Source organism: Giraffa tippelskirchi, chromosome 4 (genome assembly GCF_054371585.1).
Source record: "Giraffa tippelskirchi isolate mGirTip1 chromosome 4, T2T-mGirTip1v1.2.pri, whole genome shotgun sequence".
NCBI classification, from domain to species: domain Eukaryota; kingdom Metazoa; phylum Chordata; class Mammalia; order Artiodactyla; family Giraffidae; genus Giraffa; species Giraffa tippelskirchi.
The window spans coordinates 194,636,614-194,662,891 of NC_137278.1; the positions used below are offsets into that span (position 1 = coordinate 194,636,614).

The following is a 26,278-nucleotide window of genomic DNA, read 5'->3' on the forward strand; positions in this document are numbered from 1 at the left end:
GCAGACAATGTCAGGTGCAGAAAAGCAAGTTATCTAAGATGCAGAATGAAAGGCTAAGGTGGTGAACATGATGATTAAGATCAAGATGAACAGTGATGAGCAAGATAAACATGAGAGCAGTCTCGCTGTCAAAATCTTTATCAAATCAGGGAGACTAAGATTCATTTTCATTTTCAAATGAGTCATGACATCTGTATATGAGTAAATTGAATTGATTAAACTTGTGCAATAAATATTTCCAGGCAAGAATACTGGAATGAGTAACCATTCCCTTCTCCAGGGAATCTTCCAAACCCAGGGATCAAACCTTGGTCTCCTGCATTGCAGGCAGACTATTTACCATCTGAGCCACCAGGGAAGCCCAAATTAAGTGTGACTAAATTTTACTATGCAATAAATATTTTCATGCAAACAAGTACAAAAGTGAAAACAAATCTTTATTGTAATATGGAACCCAACATTTAGTTTAGAAATCTAATTTCTATAATGATTCATCTAGTCAATAAGTATATGTGCTTTCATTAATGTCCTAGATATCAAGAAAACACAGTTAACAATCCCTAGTCAATATTTGGGTTTCCCAAATGACTCAACGGTAAAGAATTTGCCTGCAATGCAGCAGATGTGGGTTCAATCCTGGGTCGGGAAGATCCCTTGGAGAAGGAAATGGCAACCTGGTATTCTTGCCTGGAGAATCCCATGAACAGAGAAGACTGGCAGTCTACAGTCTATGGGGTCGCAAAAGAGTTGGACATAACTGAGCCACTGAACAACTACAGTCAATATTTAGGTGGAGATCATTACAGAGGCCTCTTAGAACACCTCTGAGTTGAGTTACCTCTGAGTTGAGTTTAGAAGAGCTGTAACTGTTGGCCACATGAGAGTGGAAGCAAGAAACGATATTTAAGGAACAACGTACACAAAGAGATAAAATTACAAAATACCATGGCATGTTGGGAAACACTGAGCTACGTTGCATTAGTCGTGTCCAACTCTTTCCGACGCTATGGACTATAGCCCACCAGGCTCCTCTGTCAAAGGGGTTTCCCAGACAAGAATATTGGAGTGGGTTGCCATGACCTCCTCCAGGGGATCTTCCCAACCTAGGAATCGAACCTGAATCTTCTGTGCCTCCTGCATTGGCAGGCAGGTTCTTTACCACTAGCGCCACCTAGGAAGGAAAGTTTAATATGACAGAAATGGGATAGGGTTTCAGAAGCGAGAGGAGAAAGCAAAGGCTGGCAATGATAGATGCAATGATTAATGAACAAATTTTGTATCGCCTGGGGGGAAAAATAAGCATCCAAAAGGTGAACAAAACATTTGTAAAATTTTCTTCTGTGGCTAACACAAAATCGTCATTGGTTGATAACTGACTTTTTTAAATCACAAATCAGAGGACCCAGGACTTCTCTTCCTTTCTTTTCAGGCAGACGATGAAGGTTGTTTCACACAACTAGTAAATGCTAAATCATTTCACCTGAGACAAAAAGGATATGAGAAGACATTACAAGTGGAAGCCAAGGTCAAAGAGGAGGGAACAGGTTTGTATTATTATTAAATGTATATTAATTTATTGAACATTTATCAAACATTCAATCCATGTAAAATACTTTCTAGTTTCTGGAGACTGTGTTAGTGATATGGTCTCTGCCCTCAAGGAATTAGGAATCTGAAAAGAAATTATACATATAAATGGCTATGTATATATGTATCTATGTATTATATGTAACCATAATAAAATTTGGGGGCTTCCAAGGTAGCACTAGTGATAAAGAAACCGCCTGCCAATGCAGGTAACATAAGAGATGTAGCTTTGATCCCTGGGTGGGGAAGATCCCCTGGAGGAGGGCATGGCAACCCACCTCAGCACTCTTGCCTGGAGAATCCCATCAACAGAGGAACTTCGTGGGCTATGGTCCATAGGGTCACAAGGAGTTAGACACAACTGAAGCAACTTAGCATGCACAATAAAGTTTTCACAGGAAGTGTTAAAAAATAAGAGCACAATGAGTGTGAAGAGAGATAGTTTATTCTAATATAGACCAAAAAAACTTCTACCAGAAAAGCGTAATAAGCATAAAACAAATGTCTTCAGTCCCAAAGGAATCTTTAAAAGTAGGCTGGTGCTAAGGTGTTTAGAAAAGTAAATTGTATACCAGAGAGGTTAGACTTTATTATGAAAGCATTGGATATCTTCAGCTATATTTAAGGAGAATGACCTAATAAACTATTTTTTAAGTTAATTCCAGAAAAAAACTATTCATATAAATAAATACAATAATTGTTAATTCCAAATAAAATGCTAACTTAACAGAACACTTAAATACAAAAAAAATAGCAACTGAACCATACAATGCTAATTACAAGGGAAGGCAATGATAAAAAGTAAAAAATCTATTAATGCTATTAAAAGTATGAGTTCATACCCAGAATTATCATAATGCTATTTTGAATATTATCCACTTTTTAAAAATCACAAGTTTTCATCACATAGAAAAAAACACAAATTTCACTTTTCTTCAAAGGGATGTCAATCCTAAATGTGATTTAAAACATTTGAGTAAAACTTTTTAGTTTTTTCCCTCAAGCTATTGAATATTTTCCAATGGCCATTTAATAGTTTTATATAGAATACACACTACTTAGACTATTCAGAGAAAAGAACATGGCATATATTATAATTATACAATGCAAAAGAGGGCTTTGGTTATATTTTTATATTTATAAAGTAAAAGTTTGATTAAAATAGTCATTGTTCTTTTTTATTTTTTTATTGTCATTTCAATTAAAAAATATATAAAAACAGAAAAAAAAAGTTAATTTTAGCAGGCATGAAAAGGACAGGCTAGATAAAAAATATGTTATAATGTATTAAATCAGAATACTATCCAAAATGACCTCAAAGACTACAATTTGGGGGCCTGGGGAATGAAAATATCATTAACCAAGATAAGGAAAATATGAGAAAGAATTATGGTGATTAGGATTTGTCTAAGACAACTCATCATAGCTTGGAATATCAAAATGTCAATTGATTCACTCAATGGACAATTTCAAAAGAAAAGTCTGAGCAAAATCAGGACCCGAAATGTAAATCTGAAACCATTCCTATTGTATTCAGATCCTCCTAAGAGAAAAAGCAAGTGTTCTGAAAGTAAGTTCATTATCATTGCTAAATTGAGGCTAGAGGTGGACAAGGAGGGGCTCAAAAACTGAAACTACAGTCAGAAAATCAGATAAATAAGCAGAATAAAACTAGAAGGCATAGGGTTAGAGGAGGAAATGGCAACCCGCTCTAGTATTCATGCCTGGAGAATCCCAAGGACAGAAGAGCCTGGCAGGCTAGGGCGCATGGGATCACAAAGAGTCGGTCATGACTCAGCGATTCAGCAGACACAGGGTTAGAGTGGGGGAAGATGAAAAAGTAGTTTCTTTTGACAGAGGAGGGCTTTAGATAATGGAGACAAAATACAGATCACACTTCACCGAATGAAAAAGCCCTGGGTATGGGCTATACTTTTCACCCTGTGCTGAAAAGAAGGCTTTTGCTGGGGAAGGGGTTTGTGACAGAAATTTAAGAATATTTTTAGGCCAATGTGAAGAATCAAGTTGTTCCCAGATGGTTGCTAGGGAGCAGCAAGATAGAGCAAGATCTCTGAGGAAATGAGGAGAAAAACTCCTCAAGAACATGGATGGAACAAGCAGAATATTTGTGAAACCAGAGAAATGAGGAATTATAGATGTCAATGAAAGAATAAGAGTATATGGATGGTTTTTTGTTATAATGGAGTGAAGCTGGGATGGGGTAGGAGGTGAGGCGAATAGAACATATAGAACAGTTCAACTTCTCTGAATTATTCTTCAGGGTTGGAATTAACCGGACATGGATCAAGTGAAATCACAAACGCCTTAAGCAAACTGAAATTTACGAAAGTGGATTCACATTACAGACGTGGGCTTCCTTTCTTTGGGCAGGTAAAGTTTCTTTTCAATATAACCATAACTGGGGGCATGTGACTTCTAGGAAAACCAATTTTCATATCAAAACTTATCTTTTAAATGAATCAAAATTCTTTTATTATACAAAAGCAAGATTTATTACAGAAACAAACATTTATTTAGAGTGAGTAAAGAAATTATAAAAACTTAAAAGGCAAATAACTTATATAGGGCTTCACTGGTGGCTCAGCAGTAAAGAATCTACCTGCCAAGCAGGAGACATAGGTTTGATCCCTGAGTTGGGAAAATCCCCTGGAGAAGGAAATGGCAACCCACTCCAGGAGATCCCATGGACAGAGGAGCGTGGCAGGTTACAGTCCATGGGGTTGCAAAGAGTCAGACACAACTGAGCAACTAAACAGTGACAACAAAAACAAAAAGAAGCCTTATATAATGAGATACAGAACAACAAAGATGAAGAAAATTGGGGAAGGTAACACCGTGAATCTACTATTGGCAGTTCTCAATTAAATACTCATAAGTTATCTAAATAGAAATGTCAAAAAGAAAAATATTTTAGAGCCCAGAAAAAAAATCTTACTTTTATATTCTAAGATCTTCATTAAGTGACAATGGCCAAGGTGTCAAGAAGTGAACACAACAGAGTGGAAAATGTTATTGCTATATAACACCTGAAATCACTTTTCACTTTCTTATTTCTCTTGCCTCCTTCTAGGTTCTTCTAGTCAATGAGAAGGATCAGCCAATCCCCAATGAGACTGTAGTGGTCAATGTGGATATGTTTCAATATAGTGCCAGATTTACTACAAATGAACACGGTTTGGCAAACATTTCCATTGATACCAGTAACTTCACATCTTCTTCCATTTCAGTTGGGGTAAGTGGAAATCTAAATACAAAATAAGAAACAAAAAATTCTCTATCAGAAAGTTTTCAGTTTATACTTTATGATGTGATTTAGTTTCAGGAGACATTTATTAAACCATTTTGATAGTCCTTTCAAAATCCAACATTTTTATAGCTTTATTACAAACTAGATTTTAATTGTTTCTTTGGTAAACCACTATTTTCATTTTGTGTGAAATATTCTAATATCCTTATGCAATGTACAACCATAAGGGTATTAAGAAAGTTATTGATCTTGACTATGAGTGAATGTGCCTAAATTCATATAGTGTAACTTTAAATAAACTTAATGGAAAGTTGTTTATAGATTACACTTTATTTCAGAAGGCAGCCTATAATGAAATCAAGTAAGCGTGGGTCTTAAAAAATCTTCAGCAAATGACAGAGTGACTTATATATATATATATATAATGTTAATAAAAATAACTTACTTAAGACCTTTATTTTATCCATTAGGTCACTTACAAACAGAATAGCCACTGTTTTGATAGCAACTGGCTTGAAGAATCTCATATACCAGCAACTCACACTGCAAGACATATTTTCTCCCCAAGCGAGAGTTACATTCAGTTTGAACCTGTGGCTGGTACTGTGACCTGTGGGCAAACACAGGAGCTTTGGGTGCACTACATCCTGAATGGACAGATTCTGACAGATGAAAGGGAATTAACCTTTTATTATTTGGTAAGACTAAAAGCCACCGTAGCTCTTCCTAATTATATAAACCCTAAAAATATTGCTGTTTAGTTTCATGTCTGACTCTTTGCGACTGGGATTTCTCAGATAAGAAGAATGGAATAGGTTGCCATGTCCTTCTCCAGGGCATCTTCCCAATTCAGGAGCGAACCCAGGTCTTCTGCACTGCAGGTAGATTCTTTCCCACTGAGCCACCAGAGAAGTTCCAACTAAAAAAGACAGAATTTGTATCTAAATAATGCCCTTTATATCAATATAATTTGTTTCTGTGTTTATGAGTGAAAAGAAGTTGCTGCCTAACAAATTAATGCTTTAATTTTTCATTCATGTTCTAGTCTCCCGTGAAACTTTGTTTTTTTTCATTTTTTTCTGAGTTCCATTGGAAAATTATTGAACAGAAGAGGAAAGAGCTTAGGCAACATATTAGTTAAAAAGAATGCTTTTTCTTAGAACTCAGATCAGTAGACAAAGGATAAAAATCAAAACAGTCAATAGGAAATAAAATGTATAAACAATCTTTAGGAAAAACGTTGAATTTTACATTAATTGGAGAAGTGAAAATTTTAAAAATAAAGCAGTAGCCTTTTACTGCTATAAAAGTTCTAAATAATTTACGAATTCAAAAACTTGCGTGTGACTATAGGGAAAAGTACATTGACAGGCATAATATAAATTGGTATGATACTTTTGAGGTCAGTATACCTACTTATGTCCAAAAATTAGAAATATTCAAAGCTGGTAGTTACCCAAGTAAGACTTTTGAACAAAAAAAAAACCTTGTGTGTAGAAAATTCTGTATAGGAACATTAACTATATATAGTATTTTTTTAATTCTAAAAAAAGTAAAATAATTGACAGTAAGCTAGAATCCTAGTTTTGTTGCTTCCTAGTTATGTGACCTCAGGTAATTTACTTAATTTCATCTGTAAAGAATAATGTCAGTCATCTCACTTGAATACTGAAGATAGTATTTATGCTTACTTCATAGAGTTATTGCTGTGATACACACAATCAGAGGCTTTAACATACTCAATGAAGCAGAAATAGATGTATTTCTGGAATTCTCTTGCTTTTTCAATGATCCAGTGGATGTTGGCAATTTGATCTCTGGTTCCTCTGCCTTTTCTAAATCCAGCTTGAACATCTGGAAGTTCTCGGTTCACATACTGTCAAAGCCTTGCTTGAAGGATTTTGAGAATAACCTTGCTAGCATGTGTAATGAGTGCAACTGACTGTGCAGTGTAGTTTGAACATTCTTTGGCATTGCCTTTCTTTGGGATTGGAATGAAAACTGACCTTTTCCAGTCCTGTGGCCACTGCTGAGTTTTCCAAATTTGCTGGCATATTGAGTGCAGCACTTTCACAGCATTATTTTTTGGATTTGAAATAGCTCAGCTGGAATTTCATCACCTCCACTGCTGCTGCTACTGCTGCTAAGTCGCTTCAGTCGTGTCCGACTCTGTGCGACCCCATAGATGGCAGCCCACCAGGCTCCCCCGTCCCTGGGATTCTCCAGGCAAGAACACTGGAGTGGGTTGCCATTTCCTTCTCCAGTGCATGAAAGTGAAAAGTGAAAGTGAAGTCTCTCAGTCGTGTCCAACTCTTAGCGACCCCATGGACTGCAGCCCACCAGGCTCCTCTGTCCATGGGATTCTCCAGGCAAGAGTACTGGAGTGGGGTGCCATTGCCTTCTCTGCATCACCTCCACTAGCTTTGTTCATAGTAACATTTCCTAAGACCCGCTTGACTTCACACTCCAGGTTGTCTGGCTCTAGGTGAGTGATTACAGCATCATGATTATGCGGGTCAGGCAGGAGGAGAAGGGGATGACAGAGGATGAGATGGTTGGATGGCATCATCGACTTAATGGACATGAGTTTGAGCAAACTCTGTGAGATGGTGAAGAACAGGGAAGCCTGGCGTGCTGCAGTCCATGGGTTTGCAAATAGTCAGACACATCTGAGCAACCGAACAACAACATCGAGTTATTGCCAGAATTAAAGAAAAATCTTAAAATTATTTAGTTCAGTACCAGACACATGGAGAGTGTACATGCTTTTAACTTTTTGCTGTTTTTTTAAATAAAGGCAGCAATAGGTTATACTTACATATATTTTATACCTCCCTTCATTATGTATTGCTTTGCATATAGTAGATGCTTAAAATATATGTTGCATATAGTAGATGCTTAAAATATATGTTGAAAGGATATGTAAATTTAAAATATTAATACCCGAGATAAGTAGTAAATAGTAAGAAAACTCTAAAACATTATAAAATTACATGTGTTATTTAAAGTATATTGTTTGAAGTTTATTACTTAAACTACAACATATTGGAAAATATTGGAAGAGAAATTTAGTAAACAAAAGTAACTTTTGGGTTGAAGTACTGAGATTCTTGTTATTTGTGAATTATAAATATGTTATTTGTATATTATAAGTATGTAAGTTTAATAACTACCCTTTATAATGATAATAAACATATTTCCCTCTGTCTTCAGATCAAAGCAAGAGGAAGCATCGCTCAGTCAGGAACCCATGTGTTATCCATTAAACAAGGAGAGTGTAAGTATTTTCAGGACTTCCTATTTTTTTTCTCTTAAATTGCCCTAAACACTTTAGCTATTTCTTACATCAGAGAAAATGGCTGCCAACTTTCTTCTATCAACCAAAGATGGGGAAGCTGATTTTAAAAATAAGAATACTAGGTTCATTTTAGTACTTTTTAAAATCCTTTTTATAGTGTTTCTATATTTTAAATTTTATTTCTAGAGTAAAATATATTCATTTTATTATTAAATTTTTTAATGCAGAAAATAATTGAAAAATGAAAACAATCACCAAAGAAAAATTTTACTCTGTATGATTTTGTATTAGTTTCTTATTGCTTCTGTAGGAAGCTTGCTGGCTAAAAACCACACAAATTTACTATCTTGTAGTTCTGTAGATAGAAGTCTTACTGGGATAACATCAAGGTGTCAGCAGAATTAAATTCCTTCTGGAACTCTAGAGGATTACCTGTTTCCTCACTTTTTCCAGCTTCTGAAGACCTCCTGCATTCCTTGGTTCTTGGCCTCTTCTATCTTAAATGCCAGCAACACACCATCTTCAAGCTTCTCACTTGTATTCCTGCCTCTCTCTTTTAGATCATACTTTCCTTCTGGATTTTCTTGAATCATAAATATCCATTGATATCTGTTACTTAGCTTTTCAAGAAATACTTTATTACCAAAGACACGTATGTCTAGTCTCTTTGTTACATGTCCCCAGGCTAAATCTCATAAGTAGCTTCCTTTTTTTTCTGTTCATTTGAATTATAGGCTATCAGTTTACTAAAGCAATTTTTATTAACAAAAGCATATTTGGAAAGATCAAAAAGTCCATTCACCTAAGGTGAGTGAATATTTTCAAGAAAAATAAAGAATACATATTATAAAGATTAGAACATATTTGTCTTTTATTTTTGACACACCATTTCTCACATTAGTACCTGGCACACAGTGGGTATGCAATACATATTTTTAAACTAATTCATAAATGAAGGTTAAGATATTTCTTTATGATTCACAACTGTTAAATTTTTTGGGAAAAAAGTTTCCCCATCAAAACTATATTTCAAGAGAGCTTATCTTCCTATCTTGATATAGCTCATAATAGGAGCTTTGCATAAAAACATTAATAAAACATGGTCATTGCCCTCAAGATGCTATATTTTTTGTGCAGTCTTCTGCTTATGTGTTTGAACAAATCCCATTCTTTATTAAAAATTCTAATGGAAGAACTTAGAATTCAGTACTATTTCTTTATTTTGTAAAGTAGAAAAATTGCTAGCCAAAAAAAAAAGTCTCAACTTGCTTAAGATAAACTACTGTGCCAAGAAGGGTCTCTTTTCACTCTATTTCTCTAGTGGCCCTTTATCTCTTTTTATTTAAGCAGTTCAACACAACATAAAGCCAGCATTGCACTTCAACATTCTTCAGAATTTTCCAAATGAAGATTGATTTTTATTTAATCCCCTAACTCGACTATTCACCACCTTTGTTGAAATAATCATAAAAAGCTGGATTAAAAAGACCTTTATAATTAATCATGACTTTCAGATTGTGCTTAAAATCTTGTAATTCTTTGAATTCCAAATTCATCTATTATTAAATTTCTACTAACTCTATCACTAAATGAAAGCTTTTTTTCTAGTCTATCCATTTTCCCAGCAGCATGAGACAACCAAGGCCATAATAAAGTCATACCACTCTAAACCCTACTGACCATAGATTCTCCTTAGGTCCATAAAATCTCTTATCTAGATAAAAATCTCTTACTAGATTTTTTTATTGCTTAAAAAAATTGAATTCAGGTACTCAAATATGGAACAGTCCCTCTAATTTTCCATTTATCATGGATTTTTATGGAACTGAGCATTATATTGGTTTTTCTAGAGCAGGTAAGTTTGTTCCCAATAGCATATCAAAAACCAAATTTCCTCATGAGGAAATTTCTTCAAAATTGGTTCCTGCTTCCTTTGTGGCTCAGCTGGTAAAGAATCTGCCTGCAATGCGGGAGACCTAGGTTTGATCCCTGGGTTAGGAAAATCCCCTAGAGAAGGGAAAAGCTACCCTCTCAGTATTCTGGCCTGGAGAATTTCATGAACTGTATAGTCCATGGGGTCGCAGAGAGTTGGACACGACTGAGAGACTTTAACTTTCACTAATAGAATTTAAATCCTACATAGTATATTAAGTATCTTGAGAGGTGAAATGGGGAGAAGGAAGTATCTCTCTCTGTAAGATAAAGCATACTTTATTTTATTCGATGATAGCTATGTAAATGGTTGTTTTTCCATTTGTCTTGGATTTCTGGGAAACTGTTAAATTTAAGCACTCTAGGGTTTAATCATTCGTTATGGCCTCTTAATAATTAATTCTTGCCTATGTTTAACCCTGCTTCCGAAATTCAATTTCATATGATTTCAGTTTTATAACTTCAATTTTTTTCACTAATTCATTTTCTAAATTTATTTTTAATTGGAGGATAATTGCTTTACAATGGTATATTGGTTTCTGCCATACAACAACATGAATCAGCCATTAGTTCACATTTATTTTAACCCTGCTGTTTTGTGTATTTTCCCCACAAGTTGCCCTCAAATCTTCTATAGATGTATAAGGCAACAGCTTTAAAATAAATTTATGCTACAAAGATCAGACAGAACAAGATTAAAGGTGCGTGAATTAAACACTGTGTAATTGACACAGAAAACAACTAAAATAGATGCGTTATAAAAATCAGAGGCATATTTTGTTTTGTACATGATTATGTGTGCCTGTGCTCGTGCTTAGTCACTCAGTTGTGTCCAACTCTTTTCAACCCCATGGACCGTAGCCTGCCAGGTTCCTCTGTCCATGGAGATTCTCCAGGCAAGAATACTGGAGTGGGTTGCGATGCCCTCCTCCAGGGAGTCTTCCCAACTCATGGGTTGAATCCAGGTCTCCCACATTGCAGGCAGATTCTTTACCAGCTGAGCCACTAAGGAAGCCTAAGAATACTGGAGTGGGTAGCCTGTCCCTTCTCCAGGGGATCTTCCTGACCCATGAATTGAACCAAGGTCTCCTGCATTGCAGGCCGATTCTTTACCACCTGAGCTACCAGGGAAGCCCATGTGTACCTGTATCTCTGCTCTATTGTAAATGGCTTGATGGTAAAGATTGTGTTGCATTCTTTGACTTGCCCTCATGCATATGACCGGAGAAGGCAATGGCAACATATGACAGGACTGAGCGACTTCACTTTCACTTTTCACTTTCCTGTATTGGAGAAGAAAATGGCAACCCACTCCAGTGTTCTTGCCTGGAGAATCCCAGGGATGGCGGAGCCTGGTGGGCTGCCGTCTATGGGGTCGCACAGAGTCAGACACGACTGAAGCGACTTAGCAGCAGCAGCAGCAGCAGCATGCCTATGACAGGCTTCCCTGGACATGACTGAGCAACTAAGCACATTCATATGACAAGACTTGTGCTGACTGGATCATAGAGATCATTAAAGATGTCTAGAAGTTCTTCTCTCTTGACTTCTTAATGTCTTTTTTTTAATTTAAAAATAAAGACTTACTAAACGTTCTTTCCTTCTTAAGCAGAGGAAATTAACAATGTAATCTACATCTTTAAGGAAAATATTAATATCAGTAGTTCAGCCTATGTTTACTGAATACTACTGCATAGAATCTGCCTACAATGCAGGAAACCCAGGTTCAATCCCTGGGTGAGGCAAATCCCCTGGAAAAGGGAATGGCAACCCACTTCAGTATTCTTGCCTGGAGAATTCCATGGACAGAGGAGCCTGGAGGGCTACAGTCCATGGAGTCACATAGAGTCAGACATGACTGAGAGACTAGCACTTTCACTTTCACTGCAAGCACAATGGCATAAAGGCAAGTCTTTTTGTAACTTTAGTACACTCCATATGTAAATAAGTAAAATAATTTAAGAGGCTCCTCTTTATAAAATTGAAGCTCTTTCTAATCTATTATCTTGAACTTTCTTTACTTTGCAGTAAAAGGGGTATTTTCCTTCTCCTTTCGAGTGAAATCAAACATTGCTCCTATAGCCCAGTTACTTGTTTATACCATTTTACCTAATGGAGAAGTTGTCGCAGATACTGAGAAGCTCAACATTGAAAACTGTTTTGCCAATAAGGTGGGTGTTTTCTTTAAGTCCAGTCCTTTTCTTCATTAAAAGACTGTCAGGTAGTGCTCCTAAAACTTTCTGCCAAAAGATCTCTAACAGCAGAGAATGATAACAAAACCTGAGCAGTCTAATGGAGTAGTTCAAAGCAGGTGGCCATTAGTACAATTTCTTGCAAGTCCCTTGTTTTATCTGAAAAATCATGAGGAATTCAAAATATATTCTAGGGACTTTCCTGGGGTGTGTGCTGTGTGCTAAATTGCTTCACTCATATCCAACTCTTTGTGACCCTATGGACCATAGCCCACCAGGCTCCTCTGTCCATGGGATTCTCCAGGCATGAATACTGGAGTGGGTTGCCATGCCCTCCTCCAGGGGATCTTTCTGATCCAGGGATCTAACCCATATCTCTTATATCTCCTGCATTGCAGGTGAATTCTTGATCACTAGCACCACCTGGGAAGCCTGGGGTAGAAGAGTGTTTTAAGATTGTAACAATTGGAAAATTCATTGCTATAATTATATCCTCCTTACAGGTAAATCTGAGCTTCTCCTCAGCCCAAGGCCTTCCAGCCTCAAACACCAGCCTGAAGGTCACAGCCGCTCCTTACTCCCTCTGTGGCCTCCGAGCCGTGGACCAGAGTGTCCTGCTAATGAAGCATGAAGCTGAGCTCTCACCTCAATCAGTGAGTCCCATCTCAGTCTCATATATCAGAAAACGCACACATGATATGACCATTTCTGGAAGCTGAAAGTTATACCTGCAAAGGACAAGTTCTTTAGAGAGTCAGGAATAGTGCACTAAGTCACATAAGAGTTTGAATTCTACTTATTTCTGAAAAAGACATTGCACAAGATGCTTTCCACAGATCATCTTACTTCATTGTCTGCTATATTGTATCACCTGTGCCTCACACCGTCCTCACATGTAAAAGATGCTCAACACATTTTTAATGAGTAAATAAATGAATAATTCCTTAAGGAGGGTATTATTACCTTCATTTTATGAAATAAGAAAACACAGCAGAGTTAGATTAAGCAACTATAGAAACAATGCACCAAAAAATATATTTTAAAGGTGGAATTTGAACCAAATTTTATTCAATGCCATGTCTAAAACACCACAATTCAAGATAGTATGTGAAATGTCTAATTTTTAAATCTCCTCTAAAGTCCAGGCACTTACTTGTTTTAAGTATGGACAAAAGAGATTTCAATCAAACTTGTCTTTTAAACATGTTTCATGGGACTTCCCTGGTGGTCCGGTGGAGCAGACTCTGCTTCTACTGCAGGGATCTCAGATCCCTGTGCAGGGAATTAAGATCCCATATGCTGCGCAGCACAGCTTAAAAAAAAAAAAAAAAGAAGATGTTTCTTATAATGAAAAACTTGTAAAAGAGCTCAGTAGTTTTGTAGTCTTCATTGTCCATTTATTTATTTAACAAATATCCACTGCATCTTGACTACAAGATAGTGCTCTGAGAATAAGAGTTCTAATGGTGAAAAATAGGTGTGGTCTTTGACCATTTTAGACTCATAGTCTCATGTGTTAAGCAAGCAAGCAAGCAACAAAAACATATCAACGTATAGCAGTTCTAAGTGTCGGTAAGTATCATTTAAGGAATAAACAGGATGTTGAGATGAAGAAAACAGTTGAACAAGTTTTAATGTAGTAATTGGGGATCTCTTCTTAGATTGTCAGATAACAGGGGCGGGGACAGGGAATGCAAAGAATGAAAGCAGCGTGAAAGTCCTGAGGCCAGAACAAGTCTCAGAGTGTTTCCAAAGGAAACGGTAATGACCTTACATAAAGTGGTAAGAGAAAAGGATGGTAGAGGCAGTAGGTGGAATGGAAAGTCAGGAAGATCAGGAGAATAGCTGTGCACTTGGAGTGGAATTAGGCATTGACAGCAAAGTGAAAAGTGAAAGTGAAGTCGCTCAGTCGTGTCAGACTCTTTTGTGACCCCATGGACTGTAGCCTACCAGGATCCTCCATCCATGGGATTTTCCAAGCAAGAGTACTGGAGTGGGTTGCCATTTGCTTCTCCAGGGGATCCTCCCCACCTAGGAATTGAATTGACAGCAAAGGCAGTGATAAATCAGTGAGGAGTTTAAAGCAGGAGATTTAGATTTGCCTAGTTATGAAGATCCTGTTTGCTGTGCAGAGTATGGGAGCAAGAATGAAAGCATGGAAATAGGAGGCTGTGGTAGTAGCTTAGATAAGAGATGACAGCAGATCCGCATGGAGTCAGTGTGTCTTTAACGGCCTGAATACTGTACGACTGAGCAGGTGGCCTTATGATGGGGCTTCCTAGGTGGTGCTAGTAGTAAAGAACCTGCCTGCCAATGTAAAAGACATAAGAGATGCGGGTTCTATCCCTGGAATGGGAAGATCCCCTGGAGAAGGAAATGGCAACCTACTCCAGTATTCTTGCCTGGAGAATCCCATGGACAGTGGAGGCTGGTGGGCTACAGTCCATAGGGTCACAAAGAGTCGGACACAACTGAAGCAACTTAGCATGCACGCACTAGGCAAAAACTGAACTAGAATGAATTTATTTCTAGGTTACCTTTGCATCTAGTTTCCTCCCAAGTTAAACTTGGTCCTAAAGCAGTAGACTGGGAAAAAAAAAAAACAAACTTGGTAAGAATGTAATCACATAAAGTGGGAAAAGGAAATAAATTAAGTATTTACAGAGGTTGTTTCTAGGTGATGGTTATGAATGACTTCTATTCTTTCATCATGCTTCTCTGTACTCTCTGCCTTTTTGCTTTCTTTTAAAAGTCGGACCTAGGGTCTGTCAAACAGAGTGCAGTATGTCAGAAAGAGAAAAACAAATATATTAACACATATATGTAGAGTCTAGAAAAATGGTACTGATGAACTTATTTCCAGGGCAGGAATAGAGACACAGACAGAGAGAATGACATGTAGACACAGGGTGGGGAAGGAGAGAGTGGGACGAATTGGGAAATTAGGACTGACGCACATACACTACCATGTGTAAAATAGATGGTTAGCGGGAACTTGCTGTAAAGCAGAGGAAGCTCAGCTCGGTGCTCTGCAATGACCTAGAGGGGTGGGATGGGACATGAGGTGGGAGGATGTTCCAAGAGGGAGGGGATACATGTATACATATAGTTGATTTGCTTTGTTGTACAGCAGAAGCTAACACCACATTGTAAAGCAATTATACACCAATAAATAAAAATAAAATTCAAAAGATAAATTCAAAAAAGAAAAGTAGGCATTTGGTCTGGGAGGCAAAGAGACTTGAGTTTTAGACTTACTCAAGCTAAATGACCTCTGAGTCTTTCATCAATGAATTTGATTTCTTTATACATTATTTTCTTTTGTACAACAACAGGATTGGGATCCATAACCTTTGATATCACTCCATGATTTCTGTGTCATGTTTTATAATGTTGCTATGGGAGTGTTAAATAAACACCAAGATCTCTTAAACTCCAGATTGAACATTTTCTCACTTTATAAAATAAATAACAGTTTTTCCTTTGTTCTACCTTGCAGGTGTATAATTTGCTACCAGTAAAGAGAGTCTTTAGGATGGGATATGGAGGTCCCGTGAATGAAGATGGGGAAAAATGCATCAACGCGAAAGACATAAGTTTGGAAGGAATGATTTACACTCCAAAGCAGCCCGTCAGTGATGACGATGTTTACAGTATCTTTGAGGTAATTCCTCTTCCTAAAAACACAACCTAAATTGATCTCTATCTCATTGTCAAGATGGAAAAGAAATGAATTTCTAAGCTCTAGAATCTGATCTTCCTTTCAACCACCAAAAAAAAAAAGCTATGATTAACAGAAAAATATTGAAATGTCAGAGGCATGGAGAACTTTGTACACACACAGTCAGTCAGTCATGAATTTCTCTGGCACTTTAAGAGCAAGGGGTACACTTCTAGGGCCCACAACTTTAACCAAGTTGATCCCAAAGCTAGTTGTCACCATCATATATGCTCTCAGTGATTCCCAGAGATTCCAATATGTGAGAAAAACAAAGCAAACATTGCCCACAGAGCCTCTGACATCCTTAAAAAAAGTGAACACTCCATTGACAACCACTGTAACAGTCATTAGACAATAAATGAATCAGCAAGTGACTGAATACGTAAAGTAAAATACTTCAGCCAACAGTTTCAGTGCAGTAAAATTCCAGGTGAACTGAAAGCAGCTGTTCATAAAGAAGAATTTACAAAACTTGGAGTAGAAACGTTAGCATGCCTTAGGTACATTAGATCAAATGTGTATCTTTAGGTAGAGATATGAAAGGGAAGTTTATCCAGGTTGTGAGATTAAATCTTAGCTCCACCAAAAAGGACTGAAATCACTCACTATACCTTGAGGAAGCCATGCATTGTATTGCTGTGGAGGTCTGCAGCTTAGCTGAGAGCAGTTTAAACTTCCCTTTTCTGGAGCCTCCAGAATCAGTTAGTGGTGGAGGGAGAAAAAGAAGCCTCTTTATTAACTGTTAAATGTTTCTTTCGGACTTCTTTCTCCCTGTTCCATACCACTGCTGCCACCACTGACAACTGTGCCTCAGAGTCCCACGGTTTCCCGAGCACTCTTAGAGGACAGCAAGTAGTATTTAACTATGACTAATACTGAAGAAGGAGGAAGTCTGTAACAGGAACCAAGGAATCAAGCTACTGTGGATGTCTGCATGCACGTTTTGCATGCAGAGCTTCAGGATACTTAAAACTGAGAAAGAAAAAACGAAAGGGTAAATCACAAAAGGGATGAGTTGAACACAGATATTCAGGCAAAGGCATATTTCCCAATAAAACAAAAACAAAGCAAAGTGTACTGACTATGAAGAAAAATCTCCAATATGCAACCCTACAATTTCAAATGAAAAGAAACAAAAAACTGTTCTCTGCAACAAAGTTAATGTGTGGTTTGAGGCAGGGGGAGGAAGGGAAGAAAAACATCCAAAGCTAAAACACTCAGTTTCTTGGAGGCAAAAGATAATTAAAGGGGCACCAAGCATACAGGAGACAAAATTCAGAAATAGGAATCAGAAGTAGATTCTAATCCCAACTCCCATGCATTAACTGGATGATCTAGACTCTCTGTGACCCCATTTTCATTTTTATAAAATACCTCTCTTCTCCACTGGGTGGAATTTTCACGATAACCCTATGAGCTCTATGTATAATATTAAGGGTATAATACAAACGTAAGAAAATATCCCAGTCTCCAGACTGCATTGCCAATATGCTTTAATAATTATTTTTCTTCCAGTCTGCAGGATTAAGTATTTTTACCAACTCAAAAATCCACAAGCCACATTTTTGTCAGCCGCTTCCACCATATCGAATAATGCCTATAACCTTTGCAGGAGGTAAGGGTGAAAGTTATCTATCCACTAAAATAATAGAAGAAAAGTAATGTTTTGTTGGGTTGGGATAAAAAGTCATTTTTTTAAGTACTGAATGTTATGACTCTACAGCAATTTCTTGGTAAAATTTCCTCAAATAACATTTTTCTCTAGAAAAAGAAAATGAAACATTATGATTTCTCTGTCTCTCTCTCTAATCAAAATTAAATACAGTCTTGGTACTTTAAATCCTCTTTATCTACTGTGCCTTCAGTATCTGAATTAGTCAGGATAAGATAAATTATACCACCTTAGTAAACAAACCCCCACATCTCAGAGTCTAAGCCTCTAACAGTTTATTTTAATGCTCTCACAAAAACTGCTTGTGAGGCCAGGAGCTGTTCAAAACACCTCCATTGGTCAGAACACTGACCAATCATTGTCAAGGAGATTCATTCAGCTTTCATCTTGTGGCTCCATCTCCAGCATGCCTTTCAAGGTTACTGTCTTGGCAAAGAAGAAATAGATATGCACATGACTTTACGGCCAGCTGTGGAAGTGGTACAGATCACGGTGCCCTACCTACAAGGGATCTGAAAAATGTGAACAATTACTTGCCTCTGTTGTTCTTTTATGGAAATCAGTGATTCTGACAAGTTGAATAATAGAATAGAATAATTCAGCTTTTGGCAGATATACTGTTAGTCTCCTTGTGTGTTTCAAGTATACATAGAAAAGAGGAAAAGTCAAAAAGATTCTATTTTCTCTTCTGCTGCTAACAGAGACATTTCTCTAGGCATGCTGAGATGCCTACGAATCCTATTTCCCCCTGTGCTATATGCTGCGCTACGTTGCTTCAGTCGGGTCCAACTCTTTGTGACCCTATAAACCGTAGCCTGCCAGGCTCGTCTGTCCATGGGATTCTTGAATACTGGAGTGGGTTGCCATGCCCTCCTCCATGGGATCTTCCTGACCCAGGGATCGAACTCATGTCTCTTATGTCTCCTACATTGGCAGGCAGGTTCTTTACCACTAGTGACACCTGGGAAGCCCATAAGCAGTATGTGCTGTGCTGTTCTTAGTCACTTAGTCATGTCTGACTCTGCGGCCCCCAAAGACTGTAGCCCGCCAGGCTCCTCTGTCCATGGGGATTCTCCAGGCAAGAATACTGGAGTAGGTTGCCATGCCCTCCTCCAGAGGGTCTTCCCTACCCACAGATCAAACTCAGGTCTCCCACACTGCAGGCAGATTCTTTACCATCTGAGCAGTATAGGGGGGGTTAAACTACTCTTTATTCTTCCTTTCACCAGTTGAAAAATCAGCTTAGGGAGAGTTACATTTGCTTTCATTTCTAGAGAAAAATACATTTGCCTCTAAACTATCTGATGAAGCAGCAGGATTAACCTTCCAGTAAGACAAATAGATGAGTAAACGAAGTAAGAAGGTGGTAGGGTAAACTGTTCTAATAAAAGACGTTCCCTGAGGGTTTGGCCTTGTTCTGCTTGATACATAAGGCAGCTCTAAGAAATCGATGATAAAACTCAGCCTTACACTGGGCCCTCTTGTTGTCTCTCCACAACTCCGGTAGGTCTATCAGCCCCACTAGGCCCAGCAGGCCCCAGACAGGCAGGAGCCACTTCTCTAGCACATGAAGATGCAGAGGTAGTTTATCCATTGAGTGAAAGAGAAGACTCTTCAGCCATGCAAGTGAAAGAAACAATCCGGAAGTATTTCCCTGAGACCTGGATCTGGGAGTTGACGCCACTCGAGTAAGTTGTGTGCTGCTTGGAACTGAGTTCATAGGAGGATTTGAATCCTCCTCTACGATTCTGGTGTAATCGTAGGGCTCCCCGTCCTTTCTGTTCTGCCCCACTCTTTTCTGATAGATGTGTAGATTCATAGTTCATTTATCTCATAACTAAACAATGCAATTTTGTTTTTCTAATTTGGTCCTGAGATACTTAAAACAATAGAAAGCCACCCTTGACCCTAAAAAGAAAAAAAAAAAATTTTTTTCAGAGACCTCTCTAGGAGCACCAAACTTTATATCAAGTTTAGCATTTATCACACTGGGTTTCTAAAGTGTCACACTCTAGAGTCAGCTGTGGTCCATGCCTTTAAGAAAAGGAATTCATTGACTCGCGTCTTCTTTTCTCCCCTCTCTAGTATATCGGGCAGAAGTGAGTTGGCAATCAAGGTCCCTGACACCATCACGGAATGGAAGGCCAGCGCCCTCTGCTTGTCTGAAACAGCAGGGCTTGGCCTCTCGCCCACCATCTCTCTCACAGTCTTCCAGCCCTTCTTCCTAGAACTCACTCTTCCTTATTCTGTGGTTCGAGGAGAAGCCTTCACACTCAAAGCCACTGTGTTCAACTATCTGTCCCATTGCATTCGGGTAAGGGCACTTGTCTGGATGTAAGTGAAGATAGGAGGAAGGAACATACCATTCATTTCCTAAATATCCCCCAGGTCATCTCCTAGTAAATCATAATTAAATACGATATGGCCTAATTTTGGACTGGAATAGGTGCTAAGAACAAAGCTCCCCAACAGGTCCAAGGTGGTAAGGTTACAATCATTCAGGCTTCCCTGGTGACTCAGATGGTAAAGAATCTGTCTGCAATGTGGGAGACCTGGGTTCAATCCCTGGGTTGGGAAGATCCCCTGGAGAAGGGAATGGCAACCCACTCCACTATTCTCGCCTGGAGAATCTCCAAGGACAGAGGAGCCTAGCGGGCTACAGTCCGGGGAGTCGCAAAGAGTCAGACACGACTGAGTGAATAACACTTTCACTTTCAGGTGCTAAGAACAAAGCTCCCCCACAGATCCAAGGTGCTAAGGTTATAGTCATCCAGGACTCTATTTTGTTTGTGCATTCCTGAATTCAGATATTACTCCCACCTGATTATTTTTTCACTATAACAACAGAAAAATATTTCTTCCTTGTGTTGATGCAAGCCTGAATCTTGAGTGTTTATCCTGATTCCCGTCAGTTTTTCAATGTCCTTATGGCACACGTCTAAACTACAAAATACCTGACAGGATTTACCTTGTCTGAACAGCTTCTCAAAGCCTCTCATTGGTATGCATTGTCCCCTTAAGTTTCCTTCCCCTCCGCCCACCCCGACACCCCATTACTGACCTTTTGCCTGTGTTCTTTCTCCAACTCGTGGATGGGAATGGGGGACAGGTGAGCATGCAGCTGGAAGCCTCTTCTGCTTTCTTGGCCATCCCAGTAGAGAAGAATGAAGAATCTCACTGTGTTTGTGGAAATAAGCAGAAAACCTTGTCCTGGGCTGTGACCCCAAAGTCACTGGGTGAGTGAGAATGGTGGTCACAAATCCTACTTCTTTTGTTGTAATGATTGCTTTCCACTCCCGCTCAGAGGCATGTTTTTCTCTCCTCCTTTGACAATGATCAAAGGAAAGAAAACAATTATATATATTGGAGAGGCTTAAAAAGAAGAAACCATTCAATACAGGATCACTGTTTAACTCCTTAAGAATCTTATTCCCCAGGAGAGGTGAATTTCACAGCTACTGCAGAAGCCCTGCAGTCTCAGGAACTATGTGGCAATGAGGTGCCTCACTTCCCAGCACTTGGACAGAAGGACACCGTTATCAAGCCTTTACTAGTTGAGGTATGCAGGTCTAATTTCTCTGAGTCTCAGAAGCTTTATTATGGAAATCGCATTATCTAACATGTATGTGGCAGTGACATTTCATTCCCATGAATATGAATATGTCCACAACTCAAACTTTCACTAACATTTTTTCTTCTAGAGTGATTGCTTCTTCTCTGATACATTATCACTTCTTTTTTTTAAATTCATTTTTTAATTGGAGAATAATTGCTTTACAATGTTGTATTAGCTTCTACTGTACAACAATGTGAGTCAGCTATATGTATACATGTATCCCCTCCTTCTGAATCCTCCCTTCCACTCACCCTCCAAATCCCATCCCTCTAAGTCATTACAGAGCACTGAGCTGAGCTCCCTATGCTATACAGCAGCTTCCCACTAGTTATCTGTTTCACACACAGTAGTATATATATGTCAATACTACTCTCTCAAATCACCCCACCCTCTCCTTCCTCCCTGTATCCACAAGTTTGTTCTCTATTCCTTCCCTGTAAATAAGTTCATCAGTGCCATTTTTCTAGATTCCATATATATATATATATATATGCATAACTTTTCATCTTAATTTTCTTCTTTCAATGCAAAGCCTGAAGGAATAGAAAGAGAAGAAACTTTCAACACACTTCTCTGTGCATCAGGTAAGTGTCAGAAATAGATAAAATTCTTATGTTAAGCCACTTGCCAAAATATATGATGTGAAATGCCCTTGGAGGCACATTTTCTCTGGTGGGAAAAAAAAGGAAAGAAGTATATTATCCCATGTGCAAATCGAAGGACATTTGATGGAGAACAATCTTTTCCTGATGAAGGCATCGAAAAGTTAAAGAGATTCACCTAAAACTTCTTGGCCAATAATGAGGACTAAAGCTGATGACTATCGGACAGGATTCTTTCCAATGCACCTTGCTTCCCAAACTTCTTCCTACACAATTTTCCAAATATTGAAATATCTTTGTGGCACTAGTATTATTGGTTATTCAGTTAATAGTCTAAGTGTATTCATGTTTTTGTTTAAACACATTATTTGAAGAATTTTAAGTCATTAACATATAGAGAAAAACAATATTTAATGATTACCCTTAAAATTACCATCTAAACATTCATACATTCTTTCAGAAAATGACTATTAAAATGTTCAACTCTGCATTATCTAAAATCATCTTGAGAACAATGCTTAGTGTACAGATGGCCTCTCTTCTCTATTTAAGTATCCCCTGATAATCTCAGCTAGTCACAGAACTTTAATAACTTTGTACCAGAGACCACAAAATGTATATATCTTTGGTCCATACCTCTTTCCTGAACTGAGACTCATGTATTCAACTGTTCACTTATCATTCCCACTTGCAGGCTTGGAGGTCTAAGAGGTCTCTCAAAACTAGCTTGCTCAAAACTGAACCCCTGCAGGACTCGCTGCTTCTCCTACAGTTTTCTCCATCTCAGATGATGGAAATCCTATTCTTCTGCTTGCTGGAGATAAAAATTTTGGAGTTCTCCTTTATTATATTCTTTCTCTTTTACTCCACACCCAATTGATTCCAAATCTAGTTGGTTCTACCTTTAAATATTATTCAGAATTTTCCCACTTTTCATCATGTCCACTCTTGCTCTAGACCTTTCTCTCTTGGATCATCTCAGCCACCTCCTAACTGGTCTCCTGGTCATCTCCCCTTGTTCTTCTATAGCAAGAGAATCATTGCAAAGCATATTTCACACCATGCCCCTCCACTGTTCAGAATCTTCCAAGAGTCTCCCATGTAAATCAAAGTTAGAACATGTCTCCAACCTACCTTTCTACCCTTGTGACTTCATATCTTCTTACCCTGTCCTCCACTCACCCTGATCCTCCTAATCTAATCACACTGGTCTCCGAATCTGATCTTGGAACACATTCAGCATGATGCTGTCATCTTTGATGTCTTTTCATGTTTTGTTCCATCTTCCGGCAATTCTCTTCCCCTAGATATCTATAAAGTTTACTCCCTGATTTACTTAGTCTCCATCACTTATGATTTTTTAAAATTATTTGTATATTTATTTATTTTGGCTATTCAGTTCAGTTCAGTCACTCAATCATGTCTGACTTTTTGTGACCCCATGGACTGCAACACACCAGGCTTCCCAGTCCATCACCAACTCCCAGAGTTTGCTCAAACTCATGTCCATTGAGTCGGTGATGCCATTGAACGATCTCATCCTCTATCATCCCCTTCTCCTGCCTTCAATCTTTCCCAGCATCAGGGTCTTTTCAAACGAGTCAGTTCTTTGCATCAGTTAGCCAAAGTATTGCAGTTTCAGCTTCAGCATCACTGCTTCCAATGAATATTCAGGACTGATTTCCTTTAGGATGGACTGGTTGGATCTCCTTGCAGTCCAAGGGACTCTCAAGAGTTTTCTCTAACACCACAGTTCAAAACCATCAATTCTTCGGCGCTCAGCTTTCTTTATGGTCCAACTCTCACATCCATACATGACTACTGAAAAAACTATAGCTTTGACTAGACAGACCTTTATCAGCAAGGTAATGTCTCTGCTTTTTAATATGCTGTCTAGGTTGGTCATAGTTTTTCTTCCAAGGAGCAAGCGTCTTTTAATTTCAGGGCTGGAGTCACCATCTGCAGTGATTTTGGAGCCCAGAAAAATAAATCTGTCACTGTTTCCATTGCTTCCCCATCTATTTGCCATGAAGTGATGGGACCAGATGCCATGATCTTTGTTTTTTGAATGTTGATTTTTAGCCAGCTTTTTCACTCACCCCTTTCACTTTCATCAAGAAGCTCTTTAGTTCTTCTTTACTTTCTGCCATAAGGGTGGTGTCATCTGCATATCTGAGGTTATTGCTAGTTCTCCTGGCAATATCGATTCCAACTAGTGTTTCATCCAGCCTAGCATTTTGCATGATGTACTCTGCATCTAAGTTAAATAAGCAGGGTGACAATATACAACCTTGACGTACTCCGTTCGCAATTTGGAATCAGTCTGTTGTTCCATATCCAGTTCAAACTGTTGCTTCTTGACCTGAATACAGATTGCTCAAGAGGCAGGTCAGGTGGTCTGGTATTCCCATCTCTTGAAGAACTTTCCATAGTTTGTTGTGATCTTCACAGTCAAAGGTTTTGGCATAATCAATAAAGCAGAAGTAGATGTTTTTCTGGTATTCTCTTGCATTTTTAATGATAGAACGGATGTTGGCAATTTGATCTCTGGTTCCTCTCCCTTTTCTAAATCCAGCTTGAACATCTGGAAGTTTACGGTTCACATACTATTGAAGCCTGGCTAGAATTTTGGGCATTACTTTGCTAGTGTGTGAGATGAGTGCAATTGTGTGGTAGTTTGAACATTCATTGGCATTGCCTTTCTTTGGGATTGGAATGAAAACTGAGCTTTTCCAGTCCCGTGGCCACTGCTGAGTTTTCCAAATTTGCTGGCATATTGAGTGCAGCACTTTCACAGCATCATCTTTTAGGATTTGAAATAGCTCAACTGGAATTCCATCAGAGAAGGCAATGGCAACCCATTCCAGTACTCTTGCCTGGAAAATCTCAAGGACAGAGGAGCCTGGTAGGCTGCAGTCCATGGGGTCGCTGAGAGTCAGACATGACTGAGCGACTTCACTTTCACTTTTCACTTCCATGCATTGGAGAAGGAAATGGCAACCCACTCCAGTGTTCTTGCCTGGAGAATCCTAGGGAAGGGGGAGCCTGATGGGCTGCCGTCTATGGGGTTGCACAGAGTCGAACATGACTGAAATGACTTAGCGGCAGCAGCAGCAGCAGTAACTGGAATTCCATCACCTCCACTAGCTTTGTTCATGGTGATGCTTCCTAAGGTCCAGTTGACTTCACATTCCATGATGTCTGGCTGTAGGTGAGTGATCACACCATTGCGGTTATCTGGGTCATGAAGACATTTTTTGTAAAGTTCTTCTGTATAGTCTTGCCACCTCTTCTTAATATCTTCTGCTTCTGTTAGGTCCATATCATTTCTGTCCTTTAGCGTGCCCATCTTTACTTGAAATATTCCCTTGTAATTTTCTTGAAGAGATCTTTAGTCTTTCCCTTTCTATTGCTTTCCTCTATTTCTTTGCATTGATCACTGACGAAGGCTTTCTTATCTCTCCCTTGCTATTCTTTGGAACTCTGCATTCAAATGGGTATATTCCTTTTCTCCTTTGTCTTTTGCTTCTTTTCTCAGCTATTTGCAAGGCCTCCTCAGACAGCCATTTTGCCTTTTTGCATTTCTTTTTCTTGGGGATGGTCTTGATCCCTGCCTCCTGTACAATGTTACAAACCTCCGTCCATAGTTCTTCAGGCACTCTGTCTCTCAGATCTAATCCCTGGAATTTATTTGTCAATTCCACTGTATAATCATAAGGAATTTAAGTCATACCTGAATGGTCTAGTGGCTTTCCCTACTTTCTTCAATTTAAGTCTGAATTTTGCAACAAAGTGTTCATGATCTGAGCCACAGTCAGCTTCTGGTCTTATTTTGCTGACTCCATATAGAGCTTCTTCATCTTTGGCTGCAAAGAATATAATCAATCTGATATCGGTTTTGACCATCTGGTGATGTCCATGTGTAGAGTCTTCTCTTGTGTTGTTGGAAGGGGGTGTTTTTTATGACCAGTGTGATTTCTTGGCAAAACTCTGTTAGCCTTTGCCCTGCTTCATTCTGTACTCCAAGGCCAAATTTGCCTGTTACTCCAGGTATCTCTTGACTTCCTACTTTTGCATTCTAGTCCCCTAGGATGAAAAGGACATCTTTATTGAGTGTTAGTTCTAGAAGTCCTGGTAGATCTTCAGAGAACCATTCAACTTCAGCTTCCTCGGCATTACTGGTTGGGGCATAGACTTGGATTACTGTGATATTGAATGGCTTGCCTTGGAAATGAACAGAGATCATTCTGTCATTTTTGAGGTTGCACCCAATTACTGCATTTTGGACTCTTATTGACTATGAAGGCTACTCCATTTCTTCTAAGGGATTCTTGCCCACAGTAGTAGATGTAATGGTCATCTGAATTAAATTTGCCCATTCCAGCCCATT

General features: G+C 38.6%; 1 protein-coding gene across 1 annotated transcript in view; it reads left to right on the forward strand.

The window, feature by feature from the left end:
* Nucleotides 1-26,278, forward strand: part of LOC145545719 (pregnancy zone protein-like) — a 48,909-nt gene that overhangs the window by 11,719 nt on the left and 10,912 nt on the right. The window contains exons 9-22 of the mRNA XM_081590524.1: nucleotides 1,430-1,544; nucleotides 3,869-3,978; nucleotides 4,679-4,840; nucleotides 5,326-5,553; nucleotides 8,069-8,132; nucleotides 12,114-12,256; nucleotides 12,781-12,930; nucleotides 15,777-15,941; nucleotides 17,514-17,613; nucleotides 19,178-19,358; nucleotides 19,756-19,984; nucleotides 20,780-20,906; nucleotides 21,108-21,229; nucleotides 21,819-21,870. Coding sequence (XP_081446650.1) covers nucleotides 1,430-1,544; nucleotides 3,869-3,978; nucleotides 4,679-4,840; nucleotides 5,326-5,553; nucleotides 8,069-8,132; nucleotides 12,114-12,256; nucleotides 12,781-12,930; nucleotides 15,777-15,941; nucleotides 17,514-17,613; nucleotides 19,178-19,358; nucleotides 19,756-19,984; nucleotides 20,780-20,906; nucleotides 21,108-21,229; nucleotides 21,819-21,870 — 1,948 coding nt within the window. The remainder of the gene's footprint in view (nucleotides 1-1,429; nucleotides 1,545-3,868; nucleotides 3,979-4,678; nucleotides 4,841-5,325; nucleotides 5,554-8,068; nucleotides 8,133-12,113; nucleotides 12,257-12,780; nucleotides 12,931-15,776; nucleotides 15,942-17,513; nucleotides 17,614-19,177; nucleotides 19,359-19,755; nucleotides 19,985-20,779; nucleotides 20,907-21,107; nucleotides 21,230-21,818; nucleotides 21,871-26,278) is intronic.